Source organism: Panthera uncia (genome assembly GCF_023721935.1).
Source record: "Panthera uncia isolate 11264 chromosome B2 unlocalized genomic scaffold, Puncia_PCG_1.0 HiC_scaffold_24, whole genome shotgun sequence".
Taxonomy (NCBI): Eukaryota; Metazoa; Chordata; class Mammalia; order Carnivora; family Felidae; genus Panthera; species Panthera uncia.
Window position 1 is genome coordinate 6,892,866 of NW_026057580.1, and position 25,716 is coordinate 6,918,581.

Consider the following 25,716-nt stretch of genomic DNA (forward strand, 5'->3'; position numbering starts at 1 on the left):
CCAACCTTTGACATTTGGATGGTCTAATATTTTCTAGGGTTTGTTGTTGTTTTGTTTTGTTTTTAATGAGAATAGTAATTCATCCAAGTGGTCAGTGACAGAAGTAATTATAAATTTGGTCTGTTAACTTTGCTTTCTTCAGTAACTGCTTGAACTGAGAAAAGTGAGTTTACCAAAGCGTCGTATGTATCTAAGAGATACAGTGAAGGAGGAAATAGTGTCTAGCTATAAAGTGGTAATCCCATTTAGAATTCTTTTTGCTCTGCTGTCTCATTGACCGGACATCTGAGCCTTCAGTCTCTGAAGAATTGATGCAGCAGTCACTGCTGGAGACTCGGTTCCCAACCTTGGATATACCCTGGAAACGAGAAAGGCGTCTTCAGTTACGGTGAAGGTGGGAGGATTAAAGAGAAGTTAAGTCTGGCTGACTGTTCTGCTAATTTCCATCTGCTCTCGCCTCAGATTTCTTTCTTGTTTCCTTTTTTGATTGTACTTAAATACACATAACAAAATTTGCAGTTTTTACCAGTTTTGAATGTACAGTGCAGTGACCATACGTTCACATTGCTGTGCAATTATTACCACTGTTCTCCAGAACTTTTTCACCTTCCCAGACAGAAACTCTGCATGCATTAAACAACTGTCCATTCCCCTTCCCCCAGCCCCTAGTAATTCTCTATTCTACTTTTCTGACTTTGTGAATTTGCCTGTTCTAGGTACCTCATAAAAGAGTCATGTGATATTTGCCCTTTTGTGTCTGGCTTATTTCACTTCGCATAATGTTTTTAGGGTTTATCCATGTTGTAGCATGTGTTAGAATTTTATTTTTTTATGGCCAGATATTTTAATAATACATATATGCACACACCATGTCTTGTTTATGGACACTTGGATTGTTTCCACCTTTTGGCCATTATGAATAGTGTTGCTATGAAGATTGCTGTACAAGTCTCTTCTTTCACTTCCTTTGGGTGTATTTGCAGGAGTAGAATAGGCGGATCATAATGGTGATTCTGTGTTTAACATTTTGATGAACCACAGGGCACGCACCATTTTATATCCCCACCAGTAAAGCATGAGGGTTCCAGTTTGTCTGCATCTCCCCACCACTCATAATTTTAAGTTCTCATATAGCCATTCTAATAGGTGTGAAGTGGTATCTAAGAGGGAGGCAGAATATGTGACCCCACAAGATGCCACTTTGGCACGTGGGTTATTTTGAGCTGAAGGCAATCGAGGTCTAATAGACTCAGGAAGACGTTTGGTTTTTGTTTTTGTTTTTAACCTCTACCTCTCCCTTAACTGCCTAAAAAAAATTAGATAGAGGGCCTGTACCACGAAGAGAGCTAATACCAGAGATAACTTTTTATATAAAAAAGATTTATCTACATGGCAGGGCAGACATTTGCTTATAAAACATCTGTTCCTCCCATCTTCCTGTGAATTGTCTTCCTCCTCCTTGAAGTTCTAGACTCCTACCATAGCTCAGGATGGCTTATAAGCCTCACTTGCTTGAGTATCTGGGAGCTTCCTATCTTTGGGGTTCTCACAGATACAAAATTTGTTGGTTTTTTTTTTCCCTCCTGTTAATCTGTCTTAGGTAAATTTAATTGTTAGACCAGCCTAAGAACCTAGAAGGAGAGAAGGGGATCATTTTCCCCTTTACATATCTCATTGTGATTTTGTTTTGCATTTCCCTAATAACTAATGATGTTGAGCGTCTTTTCATATGCTTATTGGCCATTTTTCACAGGTTTCTTTTTTGAAGGAGAAAAAAATGTACGGGCACACGTGGCAGTAGTCTTCATCATCTTTCCATTCCCCTCCCCAGTGTGGAGGAAGGACGTTACCTTCTGTCTTCATCTGTGATCTTCTTTCCTCTGCATGCATATTTATCTTTTGTTGTCTGGGAACTCCTCCTAACATGCTGGTGTGTTCCTGGACTTGAATGTTTGACGGAGGCCTGGGTTGAAAGTCAGTGAGGGCAGGGGCGCCTGGGTGGCTCAGTCGGTTAAGCGTCCGACTTCGGCTCAGGTCATGATCTCACACTCCATAAGTTCGAGCCCCACATCCGGCTCTGTGCTGACAGCTCAGAGCCTGGAGCCTGTTTCAGATTCTGTGTCTCCCTCTCTCTGTGCTCCTCCCCTATTCATGCTCTGTCTCTCTCTGTCTCAAAAATAAATAAACGTTAAAAAAAAAATTAAAAAGAAAGTCAGCGAGGGCTTTTCAGTTCATCCTTACTCGAGTATATTCAAAATTAAGATGAATTACTGCATTAAGATGGATTAAGCCCCACGGTATATTTCTTTCTTTTGTGTTTTAGTTCTAGGAGGCTGAAAACCTTTATGGCTCAGGCATCTGTGTTACGTAGAAAGAATGCTACTGTAATGTTCTGTGCTGTTAACCAAGTATCTAGTTCCTATATTCTTTTTTTTTTTTTTTTTTTTAATCTTTCTGAAAACTCTCCTGGTAGACTGTAGGATAACCTGATACAAGTTATCTATATTTTAACAGAGAACAACACAGTAAGTAATACACATGGGGAATTAGTGGATAACGCTTTAAAAGGACTTCTCATCTGGGGAATCTGACAGTCTAGTTACATTGACTGAATTTTTCAGTACGCTGTTGGTGAAATTGTAAGCGTATTCTCATTTTTCTGTTATGTCTCAGGTGTTTGCGGACTGGCGCTTTGGAGAGTGCCTGCTTATCTGGCATGTCCATAACAGAACTGTGTGTTCCCTCTCTGATGTGCCGGGTAGCAGTTTCCCCCCTTTGGACAGTTCAGAACAGTGAGCTTTATCCTAGATTAATATCCATAGCTACATAGTGGTTCTAAATCCAGAATAAACCGAGAGTAGGGGAGAGAAGAAAAGGCTCTCTCATGAAGAAAGTGAAACTTTCTCAGTGTGTCTTGCCGGTTTTTAGGAATTGTCTGTTCTTCCTGCCTTTTTTCATATAAACTAGATTAAGGAAAAAGGTCATTGTTGTTTTTAAGTTTTATTTTTATTTAAGTAATCTCTACACCCAACATGGGACTCAACTCAGTGACCACGAGATCAAGAGTTGCAAGAATGAGCCAGTCAGGCACCCCAAGGAAAAAGCTGTTTGTTTGTTTTTAATGTTTGTTTATTTTGAGAAAGCACGTGTGCACGTACCCGAGCAGGAGGAGCAGGGAGAGAGAGAATCCCAAACAGGCTCTGTGCTGCGAGCACAGAGCCCAACACGGGGCTTGAACTTAGGAACCGTGAGATCATGCCCTCAGTCGAAACCAAGAGTCGGATACTTACCCAATTGAGCTACCCACCCAGGTTCCCTGGAAAAAGGGTTTTTTTAAAATTTGTTTTGTTTGCTTATAAAAATCTGTACCCCAAATGACATAACTGGAATTAAGGGAAAAAACTTGGAAAGTTCCGTTTTTTTCTTTATTCTTCCAGATTTATCTGCCTTTGAACGTTGAAAAAAGTTTTGTTGTTGTTTATCTTTGTGTTTTAATTATTCATGCTACTCCTCTTCTTAGCAACTCCATACTACTTAGAACCATTGTCTGAAATCACCTGTATCCCTTGCAGTGTTAGAACCAAAAATGAAGAGTAAATTTCTTGATCAAGTGAGACTTACAAAGTTAGCAGATCAGCTTACAGGTTTTCTATTTATTGGATTTTAGCAAGCCATTGTTTGCTACCCTTTGGATTAGAAGCAAAAGAAAATGCTTTTTGATTGACAATATTTTCATTTAAAAGTTCAGCTGATCCCCAGTTGATGAGCATTGAAAAGAAAGGCATTGTCTTTGGATGTGTGGTGGCCATGCTTTCTCAAAGCTTTTAGTTTTTTTGTGATATTTGTGCTCACACACACTCTCATAAATGATTTGAAAGTAAGTGGCAGACTTCATGACACCTCACCCCTAAATACCACAGCATGTGTCTCCTGAGAATGAGAATATTATTTTACGTAAAACATTACTACTGTATCACACCCCAGAAAGTTGACATTATAAAGTAATAATAATCTAATGTACACTCTTACTTTTCCAAGTTTTTCTAATTCTCCCAGAAATGTACTTTTATGATACTTTTGTCCCCCTAATCCAGGATCCGGCCAAAGATCACACATCACATTTGGTTGTGGTGTCTCTTTAGTCTCCTTTATTTGTTTGTTTGTTTGTTTGTTTACATCCAAATTAGTTAGCATATAGGGCAACAATGATTTCAGGAGTAGATTCCTTACCGCCACTTACCCATTTAGCCCATCCCCCCTCCTACAACCCCTCCACTAACCCTCTGTTTGTTCACCATATTTAAGAGTCTCTTGTTTTGTCCCCCTCCCTGTTTTTATATTTTTGTTGCCTTTCCCTTATATTCATCTGTTTTGTCTCAAAGTCCTTATATGAGTGAAGTCATATGATACTCATCTTTCTCTGACTGATTTCACTTAGCATAATACCCTCCAGTTCCATCCGCGTAGTTGCAAATGGCAAGATTTCATTTTTGATTGCCGAGTAATACTCCATTGTATAGATATACCACATCTTCTTTATCCATTCATCTATTGATGGACATTTGGGCTCTTTTCATACTTTGGCTGTTGTTGATAGTGCTGCTATAAACACTGGGGTACATATGTCCCTTCGAAACAGCTCTTTAGTCTCCTTTAAACCAGAGCAGGACCTCTGTCTTTTTTGGGTGAGGGGTCTTTCATAACATTCACATTTTAAGGAGTCTGGGCCAGTTGTCTCCTACATATTCCACAACTAATTTTGTCTCGTTTTCTTGATTAGTTTCAGGTTAAATACTTTTGATAGGATTACTGCATGTATACTTGCCATTCTACCACATCAGGAGGCACAGTGGTATCAGTTTGTGTTACTTTTGGTAGTACACAGTTTGATCTTGATGCAGACCACTTGTGCTAAGGAATAGCTGTCAGATCACTTCATTGGAAAGCCCTTTTCCTCTATTAAGTAATCTAGATTCATGCTTTGAGACTTTGTGACTGTCCTACTCCTTTAGAACCTTCCACCTGGTTATTGTAATTTGTTCATTGATTTAATTCAGAGTTTTGCCAGGGGTCTACTGATGGATGTCTACTGATGAAGCCCAGGGAATTTTTTGGGGTACATATATTTTTCCAGGAATATGATTCATGACTCGCAAAATATTTTTAAAAATCTTTTGTCCGCCTCTCTTTTGGAGGTGGCTTCTACAAGTTCCTATGCATTAGAGAAGTCTGTTTATAAGCAGTAGGTTACTAGAAGCTGGGAACCAACAATGTTCATGTGATTTTCTTAATTATCTAGCGTAGCATCACATACAGCTGGGCACTTAATTTCTGTTGTTGTTCGTTTGAGAATGCTTTGTTCTGGCCTCTCCCTTATCCTGAGCCAAGCATTTGGATCTTTTGTGTTTGGTATAAAGTGTACTAGAAAATAGAGCAAAGGAGCTTAGCCCCTGGTTTTTGGTGTTCTCTTTGAAGATTTTTGGGCCCAGCCGAATTTGATTTGTGTCTTTGTTGACACTGAAGTATATTTGGGTCAATTGGAAATGAGTTAAAGCACTGCAATATATTATTATTATGTATTGACTTTAGGGAGCTTTAGATCCATTATTAGCCTAATGCAGAATAGCTGTAGAAGTGGTTAATTCTTGACTTTCCCTGCTCAACCAGGAAAGCAGTATGGAATTAATCATGGCAGGAGCCACTGAGGTGTGTTTTGTTTCATCTATCGATTAGCCTGTTGGTAACACTGGCTTGCCTTATATGAAAAAGTGTCTGTCATTTGGGTGACTGATAATAACAGTAAGTGCTAATGTTGGAAGGTATACTTCTAAAAATACATATCATACCATTTAATCCAGGTGATCACTCCGTGAAGGTTGTTACTATTTTTATTCTAATTACACAGGTGAGGGGAAAGACGGAGAGAAGTTAAAGATAGCCGACATCAAACAGCTCGTAAGGAGCCCCAGATTCCTTGCTTTTTTTTGTTTTAGCACTCTGAAAGGTAGAGGCATTCTGTGGGTTCTAAATATGAACAAAGCATGGCCCTTGTTCTCAAGGACGTTTTAAATCAAACCAGTATGTCTTCTTATAAATATATTAATTATAGGCAGCACATCAAGGGAAGAGCTAGGGAAGCACACAGAAGTGCAGACAGCCTCCAAGTATAGAGTCAAGGTTGGTATGCCGGGGGAAGCATTTGAGAGGGAACATGTCTAGGGAGGAAGAAAAAGTGAGCAAAAGGACCAAGGTGGGAAAGCACAGGGCTTATTACGGCTGAGGGGCTGCTCTGGTTTGGCATGAGCTGCGTGGGATACAGTAAAAGAAAGTGGTGGAAGCTGGGCCTGTGACAGGTTAGGTCAGACTGTGAAGGGCCTCAGAATGCCATGCTAGGGAAGAGAGAGCCTCCTTCCATAGGTATTTTGAGCAGGAAATGAAAAGTGTAGGGTAGCCCTGTAGAGAACCCAGTAATAAGCATGATAAATGCTTACATTTTTAAGTTAAGATCCTGTGCTAATCTCTTCACATGATACACACAGAATCTCACTAACGCCTGCAGTAACTGAACAAAGTACTCTGTCCCTTTTACAGATGTGAAATCGAGGCTCCACGAGATTAGGTTTGCAGGTGTCAAACATATCGCTGGAGCTAAGACTTGGACTGGGGTCTGTGAGCTTCTAAAACCTGTTCTGTTTGCCACTGTGATATATTGTTTTCAAAAACAGGTCACCTGATACGTTCTTGATCCTCTGTTAAGAATATGGCTGTGGGAAATAGACATTTTCAAAGTTCCGGAAGTACTGCTTTTCAGTGCTAAGGAATGTAATCACCACCAAACCCGACTTGTACTGCTCTCTAATTGGGGCCAGCGCTGCATAGGAAGCTGAAGAACTGGATGATGTTTTATTTACATGCCTCATGACATGAATACATGCCTGTGGCAAATGTTTTTGTGTTCATTTTCACCGTTTAACCTTATTGGTCCCACATAATTCTTACATCAGGGAGAGCCCAGTTCATAGGGGCATTTTCAGGTGCTTAAAGCAGTGATATTTTTCCTAGCTAAAATACATTTCTTCTCAGCAGGTTTTCTACTAACAAAAGACCATGACTACTGATGAAGGTGCCAAGAACAATGGAGAAAACCCAGCGGCAGCTGTGGCTGAACGCGGAGAGGATATTACCTCTAAAAAAGATAGAGGAGTATTAAAGGTGAGGTTACAAGGTTGAATGACATGTAGGGAAATTTCCTACCTGGAAGGATTATTTATAAAGATGTTTGTGTTTTTGGTCGGAGGTGGAGGTGGATGTTGTTCACTGAGGCTTATTACTAAGTGCTCATTACTAAGTGCTCATTACTCTCATTTCATCTTCACAACTTGAGGTTTATTTTTTTAATTAAAAAATGTTTAAAGTTTATTTTTGAGAGAGAGAGAGAGAGCACAAGCTGTGGAGAGGCAGAGAGAGAAAGAGACAGAAGATCTGAAGCAGGATCCACCCTGTCAGCGCAGAGCCTGATGCAGGGGTTGGAACCCACAAACGGCGAAATCATGACCGGAGTCGAGTGAGCCACCCAGGCACCCCGAGGTTTATTTTTATTCCCAGAGAGATGGTGAAATTGAGGCCCTGGTGGGTGAATTAACCTGCCCAGTATCCTAGATCGTAGGAAATACAGATCTGGGGGCCAGATCCAAAAGACGTAGGACTTAGAGTCCCCCAGTTCTCAGCGTGTACGCATGCGTGGTTATTTTAACGTAATATTTAAGGACGTGAAAGCTAGCTAATGACAATTCAGAAGACTTACTAAAGGAAAAGCCAACTTGCAGGGTTCAAAAGGATTGTTTTTACATACAGATTCTTGTTTGTGCAGTGAAGAGATTTTGTGAGGTTTCATCCAAGAATATATCTTACTTCGGAATTAGCTTTCCTCATTAAAACACTACAGGGGACCTGGGTGGCTCAGTCGGTTGAGTGTCCAACTCTTGATTTCAGTTCAGGTCGTGATCCCAGGGTCATGGGATTGAGGCCTGTTTTGGGCTCATGCTAAGTGTGGAGCCTGCTTCGTCCTCTTTCTCTCCCTCTGCCCCTCTGCCCCGCTCGCACTCTCTCCCTCTCTAAAATTAAAAATTAAAAGTAAAAACTGTGTATGGTTTTCACTGTGTAATTAGTCATTTCTATGTATAGTGTTTTGTTTTTTTTTTTAATGTTTGTTTATTTTTGAGAGAGAGAGAGACAGAGCACAAGCAGGGGGGAGGGGCAGAGAGCGAGGGAGACACAGAATCCGAAGCAGGCTCCAGGCTCTGAGCTGTCAGCACAGAGCCCGACGCGGGGCTCGAACCCACAAACCGTGAGATCGTGGCCTGAGCTGAAGTCGGACACTCAACTGACTGAGCCACCCAGGTGCCCCTGTGTCTTTTTTTTATTTGTATCTCACAGGGGTCTTGTGAGACGACCAGAGCAACTGTTAATCCTTCCATTTTATTGATGGAAAATGTATATTTGAATTCCATATAAATTAATAAACTGCAGCTGAGAGAGGGTTAAATGCTTTAGTTGTATTAAGTCATGCCTTCTCCTACATTGTTGTTACATGGACAAGTTTTGTATAGTTAATTATTTTTCCCTGAAAATATGATCTCCCACATTCTAAGTATTATCACTAAGTGAGTTTTAGTATCTCCATGTGTCAGCAGTAGTAAATGAGAATTTTTTAGTTTGTTTTGTCTGATCGTGCTTGTGTGAAAGCTTTTTTTTCTGTGCCTGAATCTTCTGAATGTAGTTGTTTTACCGTTAGCTTGCTACATGCTAAGCCAAATTTTGGAAGACTTTCAACTACAGAAATAAGGGCTTTATGCCATAGATTTGTATCATGCTCTCATTTTTCAGAGGGCTTCTCAGTCTATAACTATATGAATTCCTTATCCCAAACTCCAGGATACTTCTAGAGACAGTAGAAATTGTGCAGGCAGTCTGCAGCATCTCCTCGCTCTATTTAAGTCTTTCTCTTTCGTGTTTTCAGCGTACCCACCCATGTAGAGAACATGTTCCTCAACCCGCCTCCAGCCCTGTTTGTTCCAGGGAGTAAATCTGATAAGATTTTTAGGCTTGTAAGACGCACTTTGAGATTGTAAGCCCTTTAAATCGTATCACTTATCACTGTCTAGAGCCTTAGGTTTCACCATGGGGCTTTTGGTTAAGATTAAATAGTCTACTAACTGTGCGACATGGGGCGATGTAGTTAACCTCTCTTTGATGAAATTTCCTCATTGTAAAATTGGAACAATACTACTACCTACCTCATAGAGTGACTGGGATTATATAAAGCATTTAGCACAGTGCCTCATCTGTAGTAACCTCGTTTATTCCCTATTACATACATAACTTTTTAAAAGACCAAGGCACGTCCGGGAAGTCAGTGACTAGCTCAGGAAAATAAAATTACACTGTGGAGCTTACATTTTTAAAATGAATCGAGACTAAAATTCATTCCTTAATGCAACTGCTTAAGGCACCTCCTCACATCTTCCCATTTCCTCCTACCCAGAGCCCCTAGCAACTAACATTCTATTCTCTGTTATGAGTTCAGCTTTTTTAGATGTCACGTATAAGTGAGATCACACAGTGTCTGTCTTTCTCTGTCACTTAGCATAATGCTCCTAAGATCCATCCGTGTTGTCACAAATGGCAAGATTGTGTTCTTTATTGTGGCTGAATTAACATTCCACTGTGTGTATATGTGCCACATTTCTCTTGATCCATTCATTTGCGTATGGATCCTTAGATTGTTTCCAGGGTTTAGCTGTTGTAAATATTGCTGCCCTGAACATGGGGTGCATAGATCTTTTTGAGCTAGTGTTCTCGTTTTCTTCAGATAAATACCCAGAAGTAGAATTGCTGGATCGTATCGTAATTCTATTTTTAATTTATTGAGGAAACTTCACACTATTTTCTACAGTGGCAGCACCCATTTACATTCCTGCCAACAGTGCGCGAAGGTTCCCTTTTCTCCATATCCTCACCAGCACTTGTTTTTTCTTGTCTTTCTCATCATAGCCATTCTAAAAGGTGAGGTAAAGTCTCGTGGGTTTGATTTGCATTTTGGGGTTTGTTTTGTTTTTCCATTACTCCCTTCTTAACAAGTGTATAGAAACACAACTGATTTCTGTGTGTTGATTTTGAATCCTCCCGCTTCACTGAATTCATTGATTAGTTCTAACAGGTTTTTAGTGGAGTTGCAGTAATGATTCTCATCTTTATTTTTTTATTTTTTTTATTTTTTGAGAGAGAGAGTGGATGAGGGAGGGCTGAGGGAGGAGAGGGAGAGAGAGAATCTCAAGCAGGTTCCATGTTTAGTGCGGAACCCAACACTGGGCTCAATCTCATGACCCTGAGATCATGGCCTGAGCCAAACAAAGTCAAGAGTCCTACGCTTAGCTGACTGAGCCACCCAGGCTCCTCCGATTCTTTTCCTTTAAACAATGTCTGGACTTTTGAACTAAGAAAGTTGTAGAATAGAAGTTTAGCGTGTTTACATGGTGATAAGAGGGCGGGGCTGGTAGGACACAACTTAAAGAACTTAGGAGCAAATTATTGAATTCTTTATAGAAAGTTTCAGACTCTTCCCCTAATACGATGTTTCTTGGGCATGAGCTACCATCCTCTGTTATCTAATAAAGATGATTAATTTGGCATAGGTGATTGACAGAATAAATTATACCACCACATGCCTGGATTTGATTTTCTTTTCCCAGAACTGACCAACTGCATTAGTGGCCTACTCTGCCAAGAACAAAATAAGTATACTGGATTTTATGACAGCTAAATATTTTTCAGCCTGGAGCTTTTTTTTTGGCATTTGCTTTACTAGAAAACAAGTTTTTCAGTATCATATCAAACTACGAAGTGATGCTGGGTTTTTTGCACATTGAATATTCTTCATATAAAAGGAAGTGGAACCTGTTATACTAGGAAGTTGAGCTTTTTGAAAGTAAACCAAACTAGTGGAATTTAGTCAAAAGGTAATGTTTTTAGCAAAAGAGGGAAGTAAATAAAATCTCACCTTTTGAAACTTGCTTTAGACTTCTTTTTGAAGATTTTTGAAAGTCCACTCATCTTTTTGTTCTGATTCAGTTTATATATGAACTGGTTCTATGTTTTGAGAGATTTTAGTGTCAAAGCATGAAGCAGGATCTATTGGTTATATTATTACCTTATTTTCAGGGGATAGTGTGCTTGACAGTGAAATTAAATATAGCATTAAAGATTTAGAGTAGTATAGGAAGGTTTTCTAACAGTTAGGATTATTGAGAGAACTGGGAGGGAAGCCTTGAGAAAGGACAGGTAATTATTTGCAAATCTGCCTGGGTAATGTAGAATGGATTCTGTGATCTTTTTTATTTGATTAGAATAAAATCAGCTCCCTTTTTTGATGTTTGTCTTTTCCAGATTGTCAAAAGAGCGGGAAATAGTGAGGAAATGCCAATGATTGGAGACAAAGTTTATGTCCATTACAAAGGAAAATTGTCAAATGGAAAGAAATTTGATTCCAGTCATGATAGAAATGAACCGTTTGTCTTTAGTCTTGGCAAAGGTAAGAGGGTGTTTTTTGAGTTGTGTTTTGCTTAGACTTATTGCTATTTATATTATATAGAAGTTGGTCGATCCTGTATAGGAGCTAGCAGATTTTTAGGGGGTCCATAATGTCAAAGTTATTTTCATAATGTTATGAAGATGTTGTCCAGCTTTTTACCGTGTTGACATTCGCGCTGATGGTACAAAAGCTACAGCGGTAAAAACTGCTGCTGCCGTTAGCACAGATCTGGGCTACGGCACCAGACTATACGAGTAATCCTTCCGATATTCTTCGATGCCCTCATTCGCTGTTTAAATAAGAAAAAGAAGGGAAGCCCGTGTCACTTAATGTCCTTGATAACAGTGTAAAAAATACCAGTCGTATTAAATCCTAATCCTCGGCTTTGGCATTGTTCTGCTGTTTTGTGACAGACAGGGAGGCGCACAGGGCACACTTCTGTACCCGAGGACAGTGGTTGTCTCCTGGGAAAGCACTTGTGCACTTAACCTGAGTGAAGAACTGAATGAGGTGCATTTTTCCAGAAAACACCATTTTTATTAGAAAGGGCAAACTGGGGGCGCCTGGGTGGCTCGGTCGGTTACGCGTCTGACTTTGGCTCAGGTCATGATCTCGCAGTCCGTGAGTTCAAGCCCCGCGTTGGGCTCTGTGCTGACCGCTCAGAGCCTGGAGCCTGCTTCAGATTCTGTGTCTCCCTCTCTCTGTGACCCTCCCCGTTCATGCTCTGTCTCTCTCTGTCTCAAAAATAAATAAACGTTAAAAAGAAAAAAAAGGGCAAACTGTTATTGTTCGGATTTGATTATTCAGTATTTGGCAGATAACTTTCTTAAAAATGAATGAAGCGAGGGGCGCCTGGGTGGCTTGGTCGGTTAAGCATCCGGCTTCGGCTCAGGTCATGATCTCACGGTCCGTGGGTTCGAGCCCCGCGTCGGGCTCTGTGCTGACAGCTCGGAGCCTGGAGCCTGTTTCAGATTCTGTGTCTCCCTCTCTCTCTGCTCCTCCCCTGTTCATGCTCTGTCTCTCTCTGTCTCAAAAATAAATAAACGTTAAAAAAAAAAAAATGAATGAAGCGAGCCTGTCACTTCAAGGAAAACAGCTGACAGTATTTGTAACCATTGAGTTTTCAAATGAAAATTCTAGTTCTGGGAAATTTGTATCTGCCACGGTGAGCTTGACAGCTTCCCAGAACTTAAAAGACTTCTGATGAGATCGATGGATGTTCAGGAATGTGGTTTTTAAAATATCATCCAGTGAAATGTGTTAACGTGTGGAAGATCTGGGCAACTCAGTGAACCAATATTTTCCCAATACAAGATGTTACAAAATCATGTGTGACTAAAAAGATCCATTCGTTTTGCAGGCTAGATCAATGGATTTTAATGTAACATAATATTAACGAAAAGTTCCTTGATCTGCTTTCAGATTCTACATTGCAACTAACTTTTATGAAACTGCCACTTGTCCAGCTTGCATGTCCTCTCAGATGATTATATTCATAATTATCTGAAAAGGCTGTTAAAGTACTCCTACCTTTTCCACCTATCTATCTTTTGGGTTTGGATTTTTTCTGTAGATTTAAACTCAGATTGCAACAGATGAATGCAGAAGTAGGTATGAGAATTTGGTTGTCTTCTGTCAAGTCAGACACGTTTTACACTTGTTAAACTGCAAAACAATGCTGTTCTCAGTAATTTTTTACAAATATAGTTGCTTTTCATAAAAATAAATTTTTTGTGTTAACATATATGAGGCTGTTACTATTTTTCAGTAGTAAATGTACTATGTTTGAAGGTAAGTAACTTTAATTTTTAATGTGGTAAATATCAGTAGATAGATAAACAAGTTCTTTGGGGTCTTCAATTTTTAAGATTAAAGGGGTCCTGAGGAAAAAGGTTGAGAAGCACTATTTTCAGGTCTTAAGTGTTATTTTTACTAATTCATTTTCAAATGCTTTTGTGTGTCTTTAGTTAATTTAGTACTTTCTTTAATCTTGTGAGAATAGCCCATACATCAAACTAGACTTTGTGGACCATGTGGCTTGTTGAAAGTTAGTGGCTGAGTTACCAATGTTTTTAATTCTTACCTGCTACAGATAGAACAGATCTCCAGTTCGTTCCCAGATTAAGTGTGGGAGAAAAGGATTGGAACCTCCCCCCCCCGCGCACTGGTCTACCACCATGTCTCAGTGTTGACTATAACCCCTTTCATTTTTTACTGTACCACCTGAAATGAATTGTTAACCAGGCATGATCTGGGAAAGAAAAGAGCCAGTGAGGAACTGCAGACTTAAACTCTTTCTGCCTCTCTTGTACCCTGCCTTTCCTGGTACTCACAGGCCTGTGTCCTGGTGACTCCTGCTTCTTGTCCGGCTGTACCCTTCCCGGGCTCTGGTGCAGCCTGTGCCACTGCTCCCTTCTCCTTTGGGTCTTCAGTGAGTTGGTGGCTTGTGTGAGATTAATCTTGTGTTTCAGTACGATGGCAATCAAATACAGATTCTTTTTGTTGAGAAAGCGGATAATGATTGACAGTTAAATTAGAGTTTTTTTCTTTTTTGTTGATTCAGAGATGTGAACCTCCAGGGCCACCAGCATGGCTGTGGCATCAGCATTTAATTTAGATGACCTCAGAGTAAATGGCCTCATCAGACATCTGTGTTTCCACTGCTCCCCCTGCCCCCTTCAAACTCTTACTCTACCCTTTGAATTTCTGTCCTAAAGAAGTTGATGGATTTAAGCCAACAAGTCTCTCAGCAGCTATCTTTGCAAGTAGACTTGCTAAGAATTGCTAAGAACTGGGGGAAAAAAAAGAATTGCTAAGAACTTACGCTGCTGTCTTTTCTACCTGCATTTTCTTAATAAACTACCCTATGCTGAATGAGTCTTTTATGTTTCCTAGAATTTTGAGCAGAGATAAAAGAGGCAGCTTTCAGTTGACTTGGTACCTATGACACACCTGTCTAGAGACAGTGTGGTCTCTTGGGGAGAGCATCCACCTGGGTGTTAGGAAGCCAGAGTTCCTATCTTCACTCTTCCCTGTGTTATGTTAACATGAGTAAGCCACCTAACTTTCCCTGCTCCTCTAAAAAGGAGGCATCTGTAGAAAAGCATTAAGATTAATTCTGGCTATGATTTCATTCTTGTACCTTCTGTAAAGAGTACAGGAATGAAAACCATAAAAGACTAAGATAAAGCAAGAAACATTGGTAGGCAGTTTATAATTTTTTGTGGGTTTTTTTTTTAAATGTTTATTTTTAAAAGAGAGAGCGCACAGGGGAGGGGCAGAGAGAGAGGGAGACACAGAATCTGAAGCAGGCTCCAGGCTCTGAGCTGTCAGCACAGAGCCTGATGCAGGGCTCGAACCCACAAACCGTGAGATCATGACCTGAGCCAAAATCGGATGCTTAACCAACTGAGCCACCAAGATGCCCTTGCCTTGCCTTTTCATTTTAATTGGCCTTTAAAGGAACAATTTTAATTTTGATGAAGTCTACTTTGCTAATTTTTTTTATGGCTTACCTATTATGATGGACCATTTTTGTTTTCATTTGGTTTGGGTTTTTTGTTTACATATGAGGATACTACAGAGAGAAGTAAGCCATTAGCCCATGGTTATACAATAAAGTGGTAGGGCCAGGATTCAAACACAAGCAATTTCTTTCAAGGTGTATGTATCTTAAGGTTTAAAACTAGCTTAAACTAGGTACAAAAACGAAATAGGTCCTCATCCAGCAGAATTTGCTGAGTGCCTGCTGTACATCAGACAGACACTTTTCTTACAGGAATGCTGTAGTTACAGAGGTTTATCAAAAGCAAAGTTTTTGCGGGCACCTGGGTGGCTTAATCAGTTAAGTGTCTGACTCTTAGTTTCTGCTCAGGTCATGATGTCGTGGTTCATGGGTTTGAGCTCCGTGTTGGGCTCTACGCTCACAGCATGGAGACTATTTGGGATCCTGTGTGTCCCTCTCCCTTTGCCCCTCCCAGCTCGTGCTCTTTCTTTCCCTCCCTCCCTTCCTTTCTCTCTCTCTGTCTCTCTCTCTCTCTCTCTCTCTCTCTCAAAATAAATAAATAAAATTTTTTACAAAGCAAAATTTTTGCTATTACCTGCTTGATGTTATGGGTTGAATTCCTATTTTGAAAGTTTGTTGTTTTTTTTTAAATTGAAGTATGTTTTTTTCATGCACTTTAAGTCTTGACAACATCTTACAACTGGTAAAGCACTACTAGTAATGGGTAACCATGTAGCCAACTTCCTGTGGGTTGTTTGTGGTTTAACCATGTGCTCCCTTTAAATTTCTGTTGATGCTTTTGCTCCCACTTAAATATATCCTTAACATCTGGGTTTTTGTTTGTTTGTTTTGCATGCAGTTTAGGAGTATTCAGGATTGCTTTTAGGCCAAAATATTTAATTTTTCTAACCTTCTCCAAAAGTGTGATCCAGAAAGACAGCAAACTTTGAGAAAGTACGTTCTTTGGCTTTACCTGGTGCTTTGCAGTAGAGGAAGAATGCTTTTGATTTCCATTGCTCTGTTAATGGGTACTGGGGAGAAGCCTGTTGGGGCAGGGTGAGACTAAACCGTGGGAAGCTAACAAATTTCTAACTCCATTTATATAAAATTATAGCATGGACCCTGTTGTTTAATTTTATGGTATTATAGTTTATAATTCTTTAGGAAATAGAAAATAATCAAGACCTGACTCCTGCCTTCAAGTATCTAACAGTTTAGCCTGGCAGAGTTGATGTTAATCCTTAATGAGGCTGTCCCAGGACAGATTATGCTACCATTCCTATTTTCCCTCTCTTTTTAAAAAAATTATAAAGCCATGAGAATGGAAAGATATTCTCCTGTGATCAGTTTTCTTAGTAATCAGAGAACTGCCAAAAATGAATGTAACAGAAGGCATGATCACCTTAGAAGAATCTTAAAATGTAAATTTATTTGTTCAATTCATAATCAAGATACTTTTGGTAGAGAGTAGAGAGGATTATCAGAGCCCTTTTGTAAGACATTCTGAAATAGAACCAAAACAATTCATAAGAGGAAAAAGTAAACAGGAAAAGCTAATTTGCTTTATCTAGTATAAAAAGAAGAAAAACATTGTCCATATATTTTTTTTAATGTTTATTTTTGAGAGACAGAAAAGTGTGAGTGGGGGAGGGATGAGAGGGGGGAGGCACAGAATCCAAAGCAGGATCCAGACTCTGAGCTGTCAGCACAGAGCCTGATGTGGGGCTTGAACTCAAGAACCACGAGATCATGACCTGAGCCAAAGTCGGGCACTTAACTGACTGAGCCACTCAGGTGCCCCGACGTTGTCCATTTTATAATGATATGCAATTTTCTTTTTTTTAATAGAAAATATTAGCAAAATACTCATAGAATTAAAATAGCAGAAATTTGTACTCAGTCCTGGAAATCCTTCAATGAAGGTAAAGCAGGAATAAATCAGATGTGTGTTTTTAATTATCTGAAACTTACTAGTGATTATGCTTATATTTAAGAGAGTATCAACTCTTCTGTTTTGAATGGAAACCCTTCTACAGCAAAATTATTTTATCTTTTTTGTCCTCTATTCCCACATTAAAAAGTATTTTTCTATATAATACATCTTTCATCCTGTAGAATTTTAAATATGCTCATATTTCAAATGCATACCTACATTTAAAAGTTATATAGTCAATAATTTTCATCTAGGGTGCCAAGACTAGTTAATAGAGAAAGAACAGTATTTTCAGTGGGGTGCCTGGGTGGGGTGGTTCAGTCAGTTAAGCGTCCAATTCTGGGTCTTGGCTTAGGTTATGATCTCACAGTTCAGGCTCTGTGCTGACGGTGTAGAGCCTGCTTGGGATTCTCTGTCTCCCTCTCTCTGCCCCTCTCCCCCTCTCACTCTCTCAAAATGAATAAACATTAAAACAATTATAAAAAACAAAACAGTCTTTTTGACAAATGATGGTGGGAAAGCTGGATATTCACATGCAAGATAGTGAAGGTTGTAGCCTTTACACCATATACACAGATTAACTAAAAAATGCATCAAAGGTCTAAACATGAGACCTAAAACTATATTTTCTTAGAAGAAAACATAGAGGAAAAGCTTTGACATTGTATTTGACAATGATTTTTTAGATAGGGCACCAAAAGCAACAGGCAACAAGAGTAAAAAATACATAACTTGGACTACATCAAAATTAAAAGCTGTGCATCAAAGGATACAATGACAGAGTGAAAAGGCAGCCTATGGAATGGGAGACTGTTTGCAAATATCTGATCCCTTGTCATTATAATGAACTCCTATAATTCATCAATAATGAACAACCACAAATAAACTGATTATAAAATAGGCAATGAAAGACATTTCTCCGTGTGTGTGTGTGTGTGTGTGTGTATGTATAAATGGCCTGACTAGCATATGAGAAGATACTCAACATCACTAATAATTAGGGAAATACAGATCAAAACTGCACTGAGATACCACCTCATACCCATCAGGGTGGCTACTATAAAAAAAGGTGGGAGAAAAAATAGCATGTGGCAAGGCTGTGGAGAAACTGAAAACCTTTGTATGCTGTTAGTAGGAATGTAGAATGGTGCAGCCACAATGGAAAACAGTATGGCATTTCCTCAAAAAATTAAGAATAGAACTACCCCACGACCCAGCAATTTTACTTCTGAGTATGTTCGCAGAAGAACTGAGAGCAGTGTCTCAAAGAGACATATTTGTACACTCCTGTTTGTTAACAGCATTATTCATTATAGCCAAAAGATGGAAGCAGCCCAAGTGTTTATCTCTAGATGAATGGATAAATAAATTTGTGTATACATACAGTGGAATATTATTCAGCCTTAAAAAAGAGGGAAATCTGACACATGTGACAACACTGATGGAACTTGAGGATACACTAAGTGAAGTGAACTAGTCATGAAAAGACAAATACTATATGGGGCACCTGGCCGGCTCTTTTGGTAGAGCATGTGACTCTTGATCTTATGGGTTGTAAGTTCGAGCACCACGTTGAGTGTAGAGATAACTTAAAAATAATAGCTTTTGAAAAACAAGACAAATACATAATTCCCCTGACATCTAGGTGAATCTAGAATAATCAAATTCACAGAAACGGAGTCAAATGAAATTCTTGCCACAGGCTTGGGGTAGAAAGAAATGGGAAGTTGTTTAATGGGTAGAGTTTTAGCATTGCAAGATGAAAAAGTTTTAGTCTGGTTGCACAACAGTGTGAATATATGTAACAGTATTGATCTGTACACTTAAAAATGGTTGTGATGGCATATTTTATGTTACGTGTATTTTGCCACAATTTTTTTTTTAAGTTTATTTTGTGGGAGGGAGAGAGGAAGAGAAAGCGAAAGCAAGGGATGGGCAGAGAGAGAGAGAGAGAGGGAGAGAGAGAATTCCTAGGCTCTGCACTGTCAGCTTTGAGCCTGGTGCCGTGCTCAGACCCATGAACCGTGAGATCATGACGTGACCCAAACTCGGATGCTTAACTGACTGAGTCACCCAGGCACCCCTGTATTTTACGACAATGTTTTAAAATGTTTTAAATCAATAAAGAGAAAAATTAGAATATTTAAAGTGGTCACTATAGTCACTATTGTAAATGAAAGTATTCATGATTAAATCAAAATGTATTTTGAAATGTGTTATCTGATTTTTTATTTTATAAATTTATTTATTTTCCAGTATAATTAACATACAGTGTTGTGGTGCCTGGGTGGCTCAGTCGGTTAAGGCTCCAACTTCGGCTCAGGTCATGATCTCATGGTTCATGGGTTTGAGCCCCGAGTTGGGTTCTGTGCTGACAGCTCAGAGCCTGGAGCCTGCTTTGGATTTTGTGTCTCCCTCTCTCTGCCCTCCCCTGCTCGTGCTTTGTCTCTCTCTGTCTCTCAAAAAAAAAAAAAAAACCATTAAAAAATTTTGTAATTAACATACAGTGTTACATTAGTTTCAGGTGTACAATAAACAGTTCTGTACATTACTCAGTGCTCATCACGATAAGTGTACTCTTTGATCCCCTTCACCTGTTTGCCCATAGCCTGCCCACCTCCCCTCTGGTAACTATTTGTTCTCTGTATTCAAGAGTCTGGGTTTATTTGATTGTCTTTTATTTCTTTGTTCATTTGTTTCCACATACGAGTGAAATCATACGGTATTTGTCTTTCTCTGACTTATTTCACTTAGCATTATACCCTCTAAATCCACCCATATTGTTACAAATGGCAAGATTTCATTCTTTTTTATAGCTAAGTAATATTCCATTGTGTATATAAACTACATCTTTATCCATTCATCTATCTACGGACACTTGGGTTACTTTGTTAAATTTTGTTAATATGATTTTTAAAATTTTTTTTAAAGTTTATTTATTTTTGAGACAGAGCGAGACAGAGCATGAACGGGGGAGGGTCAGAGAGAGGGGGAGACACAGAATCTGAAGCAGGCTCCAGGCTCTGAGCTGTCAGCACAGAGCCTGACGTGGGGCTCGAACTCACGGACCATGAGATCATGACCTGAGCCGAAGTCAGATGCTTAACTGACTGAGCCACCCAGGCGCCCCTATGATTTTTTTAATAGACTTTTTAAACTTTTTTTTTTTTTTTTTTTTTTGAGAGAGAGACAGAGCATGAATGGGGGAGGCTGAGGGGGAGACTAACAGATTCCAAAGCAGGGTCCATGCTCTGAGCTGTCAGCATAGAGCCCTACATGGGTCTCGAACTTACAAACCACGCAATCATAACCTGAGTTGAAGTTGGACATTTAATTGACTGAGCCACCCAGGCGCCCCAGTAGAATTGACTTTTAAAGCACTTTTAGGTTCACAGTAAAACTGAGCAGAAGGTACAGAGTTCTCATGTATCTCCCATCCCTACACAGGCATAGCTTCCCCCTTAACAACACCCTCCACCAGAGTGATCCACTTGTTAGGATTGATGAACCTACATTGAACCTATAAAATTTTATGTCTTAAAATGTATTCTTCGATTACACTTTGCAGAAGCAAGAAAAAAGTACAGTTCATTGCTTTGATACTAGTCTTCTTGTATACTTTTAAGTTTTTCAATTGCCTGTGGTTACATATGTAGAGAGAGCCTTTAAACTTAGGGGTAGCTATGCTATAGATTTGTTTAAATATATGTTTTTATTTCAGTTATTGTTACAAATGAAATAGGACTCCTGAAATTGATAAATTATATTTGAGCTAGTAAAATTGGAAGTCCAGATCAAGTGTGAGAACAAATTTATATATTCTTGGTACATGATACCTATAATTATGATCCTAAAGATCAAGAAGAATCTGTAAAATGTTTACGCTTTGACCCCGTAATTCTGCTTCTACAAATTGAACCTAAGAAAGTATGGTAGAAGCTTGCTTAACCAACCCCGGATTGATGATGCCTCGCGTTCTGTTTGTAAAGATGTTGAGCAATACTGCTGGTTTCCTGGTCTGTGGTGTGGTCCTACACTGTGCTTCAGCCAGTTGAGTGTGCCTTGTCAATGCCCTCCAGCCATAGACCACTAGGAACATAGCTGTCATTGAACAAGCCGGGTTTATTACTCATTGTAGAGGTAAAATGCACGTGAGAGACTGTGTGGTATTTCAGTAAGAGTATTCAAAGGGATTTATTTTAGGATTTAGGCTTTTGTATTGGGTGATTTGGGGAAGGGATTAAGGAAGAGCTCCTTTGCTCTGGATTGGATATTGCTAGGATGTGGGGTGATTCTTTGGGGATCTTAACAAATCTTATCTAGGAGGAAGGCCAAATAGACAAGAGACTAAAGCCCTACCTGCTGGAGAAGCAGCAGTCACTCCTGGCTGCCAGGAGAGGGGGATATTTGGTATTTTGTAGGTTGCACAATGACCTTATTTTTTGTCCAAAATTTTGAAGTGTTTTTGTTTTGTCTCACTTTTTCATGGTCTCAGAGTGACCTTGTCTGATGTTGGTATTTAGTGAGATTGTTTGTGTGCACCGGGAGAATAGCATGGCCTAGGTTCCCCCAGGCCAGCTTCAGACATCAGTAAGGCCTACCTGTCAGTGTCCAGCAGTTTCTGGATGTTAGGGCCTGCATTTTTCTTCCTCAGACTGTTACTAAGAATCACTTGAAACCTGTTTATAGCCATTGTACTTTTTGTAATTATATAATTTAATTAATATATAAAACACTTAAATTAGTGTAGAAAGAAAGAGGAATTATTTCTGTGAAAACTTGGTCATTTTTGGAAAGCCTTACTAAGGTAAATTGCTAAAAGCATTTTGTAAATTGTTGTTGAATTAGGGATGGGTAAAAGGCAAAAACAAGCCCTTCAGAACACATTTTACCAGAAGAATTCTATGTACTGATTGCTTTACAAGTATCTTCTGGTTCTCAGTCCACTTTAAAGAAACCCACATTGTAAATTGCAAATGATTTACTCATTCATTGAGGGAGCAGGGGAGGGGCAGAGAGCGAGAATCCCAAGCAACATTTTAAATTAACCTCCCAACTATAGCTCTGATTATCAGGTAAGAGGCTTTTATTATACAGAAAAAGTTACGTAAAGATGTAGGTGCAAAATTGTGCATCAGAACTTTTTTTTTAATTTATGTCTAAGTTAGTTAGCATATAGTGCAACAATGATTTCAGGAGTAGATTCCTTAATGCCCCTTACCCATTTAGCCCATCCCCCCTCCCACAACCCCTCTAGTAACCCTCTGTTTGTTCTCCATATTTAAGAGTCTCTTATGTTTTTGTCCCCCTCTCTGTTTTTATATTATTTTTGCTTCCCTTCCCTTATGTTCATCTGTTTTGTATCTTAAAGTCCTCACATGAGTGAAGTCATATGATATTTGTCTTTCTCCAACTGACTAATTTTGCTTAGAATAATACCGTCTAGTTCCATCCACGTAGTTGCAAATAGCAAGATTTCATTCTTTCTGATTGCCAAGTGTGTGTGTGTGTGTGTATACACACACACACACACACATACACATATATATATATATATACACACACCACATCTTCTTTATCCATTCATCCATCAGTTCATCAAAACTTTATAAAAGTCAGAAGAATAAAGGAAGAACCTAAATGTTTATTAATGTAATTGAAATTATAATCAGAAGATGAGATAGTTATTAGGTCATTTTTCAAATACTGTCTTTTAACAAGAAAATGCTCATTTAGTGTGAAATATAGAGTAGATCACAAAACCAAATAAACTATGACCAGAATTTTAAGAATGTATATGTAAAAATTTTAAATGCAAACCAAGTGAACATATAATTGGAAAGAAATGAACCAGGAAATTGACAGTTTACCCCAGATGCTGGAATTTCAGAGGTTTTTTATTTTACTCTTTATGCTTTTCTATAATTTCTAGGTGTTCTATAATAAGTATGTATTGTTACTTTTTGTTTTTTTAATCGGGGAAGATACTTTTTTTTTTTTTTAAAGTTTGTATTTAAATCCCAGTTAGTTAACATGCAGTGTAATATTAGTTTCAAGTGTACAATTTAGTGAGTCAACACTTCATACATCACCCGGTAGTCATCACAACAGGGGGAAGTACTTTTTAAGAAGAGTCCCTGGGGGCACCTGGGTCGTTCAGTGGGTTGAGCATCCGATTTGTGACTGGCTCAGGTCACGGTCTCACAGTTCGAGAGTTCTAGCCCCGTGTCGGGCTCGCACTGACAGCGTGAAACCTGCTTAAGACTCTTTTCTCTCTCCCTCTCTCTCTGCCCCTTTCCTGTTCACACCTACATTCGTGCTCTCTTTCTCTCTCAAAATAAACAAATAAATTTAAAAAAAAAAAAAGTCCCTGGATTGACTATTTTAGAAACATATACCTGTGTTCATACCAGTCTGGCTCTTTGCTAATGTGTTTTCATTCAGTATTAGGAATTCAATGTAAGAGAAGCTTTATGTTCTAAATGAGAAGAAAAGCAAAGGCACAGGCATGGATTTTTTAGGTCAAGGCTCCTATAGATTTAATCCACAGGCTAATGTTTCCAACTTCTAGGCATAGAGTAGATCTTATCAATGAATTGGGCTTTTGTTGATTGCTCTAACCCCCATCCAAAAGCAAAAAGCCCCTTGTTTATACTTTGTTGGTGTTTACCATTGCTTCGTTTAAAGCAAAAACAAAAACAGTGCACTTATCATTTTCTTCCACTAGCCATACTACATTGCACCTTCCTTGGAAGGAAGAAGGGAATGGCCATCTTTGTATTCTTAATAGCTGGACCTTTGTTCCTCAGTAGTTGGCTAAATAACTTGAAAAAATGTACATAGTCCCCCCTCATCCCTCCCCCCCACACACAATATAAAGATTTCCTGGACAAGTATGTCTTAAAATACCAGAGTTGATAGTAAAGAAAAAAAATGTTCCTCAAGGGCCCACTCCAAGCATCAGTGACAGGAAAGCAACCTATCAACAGCAGACTTTACATTTCACCTGATGATTCTGGACTGTTTTCACAATAGAACCATGTGTGAGCATATAAATTGACATAGCTGGGGCACTTGGGTGGCTCAGTTGGTTAAGCATCTGACTTTGGCTCAGGTCATGATCTCACAGTTTGTGAGTTGGAGCCCTGCATCGGGCTCTCTGCTGTCAGCACAGAGCCTGGAGCCTGCTTCAGATCCTCAGTCTCCTTCTTTCTGCCCCACTTGCAAGTGCTCTTTCTCAAAAATAAACATTTTTTTAAAAATAAAAATAAATCGATGTAGCCATTTTAGAAGGGCAGTTGGGCAACGTCCGTCAAATTGAAAGTGCACATCACCATTGCATTTCTAGAATATTCTCCAAATATTCTCACACAAAGTAGACAATCCTGTATGGACACATATCCTTATTTAGACTACTGTTAATATGTTTCTCAGTAGAGTGACTGTAATATCATGCTGTCATTTAGAATGAACTAGATCTCATTTAATAATTGTATTAGTTGTACAAATATTTGTATGTTTGTATTTATGATGATGATGATGATAATGATGGCTGTTCTTTCATTATTTGTTTATTTTTATTTCTAGAAGTAGGCTGTACCCCCAACGTGGGGCTTGAACTCCTGTTCCTAAGGTCAAAACTCACGTGCTCTACCAACTGAGCCAGCCAGGTGCCTGAATAATGACAGCTGTTCTTAAGTATATATCATATGCCAGTCACCATGTCATGCATTTGACAGATTTTATCTAACAATTCTCATAACTATGGCAGGCACGGTTATTATCTACATTTTGCAGATGAGAGACTGAGGCACAGAGATTAAATAATTTATACATTACTTATAAGGGGCAGACCTGGTATTTGAATCCAGGTAGTCTGTGGTTAAAACAGTCTATATTTTTAACCTCTAAAATGCATATCCTAAAAATAATGCATATCCTCCTTTCTGCTGACGGAAAGAGATCAAGATATATATTGAATAAAAAGCAGAATTAAATGCATGGTATGCTGTACAGCATGCACCAGAAGGGTATAAAAGGAACAACAAACAGTGTCTTCTTACAAGGAGGGAATGGATGCCCTTTTACTTTGTTTTTTCTCTTGTGTGTGATTGAATAATAGGCATGTATAACTTAAACATTTTTAGGGGCGCCTGGGTGGCGCAGTCGGTTAAGCGTCCGACTTCAGCCAGGTCACGATCTCGCGGTCCGTGAGTTCGAGCCCCGCGTCAGGCTCTGGGCTGATGGCTCGGAGCCTGGAGCCTGTTTCCGATTCTGTGTCTCCCTCTCTCTCTGCCCCTCCCCCGTTCATGCTCTGTCTCTCTCTGTCCCAAAAAAAAAAAAAATTAAAAAAAAAAAAAAAAAAAAAACATTTTTAACTACAGTAAGTATCTGATCTTTTGAAAAATTATAATACTTAAGACAAGCTGTAGTCCTGAGTCAGGAATGTTCTATCCATCCCTACTTACCTACTTTAGTATAGAATTCGTCTTATTCTAATATCCTACCACAGTTCAAGATGATAGCTTTCTTCAAAATTCACTTTCAGGGGTGCCTGTGTGGCTCAGTCGGTTAAGTATCTGACTTTGGCTCGGTCATGATCTCGTGGTTCGTGGGTTTGAGCTCCACATCAGGCTCTGCACTACAGTGTAGAGCTTGCTTGGGATTCTCTCTCCTCCTCTCCTCCCC

General features: G+C 39.2%; 1 protein-coding gene across 3 annotated transcripts in view; it reads left to right on the forward strand.

The window, feature by feature from the left end:
- Positions 1-25,716, forward strand: part of FKBP5 (FKBP prolyl isomerase 5) — a 122,168-nt gene that overhangs the window by 52,314 nt on the left and 44,138 nt on the right. For 2 of the 3 annotated variants that reach the window (XM_049652756.1, XM_049652758.1), the window contains 2 exons: positions 7,087-7,212; positions 11,446-11,590. In XM_049652756.1, the coding sequence (XP_049508713.1) occupies positions 7,108-7,212; positions 11,446-11,590 (250 nt within the window). In that variant the 5' untranslated portion in view covers positions 7,087-7,107. Of the gene's footprint in view, positions 1-7,083; positions 7,213-11,445; positions 11,591-25,716 lie in introns of all 3 variants that reach the window. The other variant, XM_049652757.1, reaches the window with a different exon arrangement.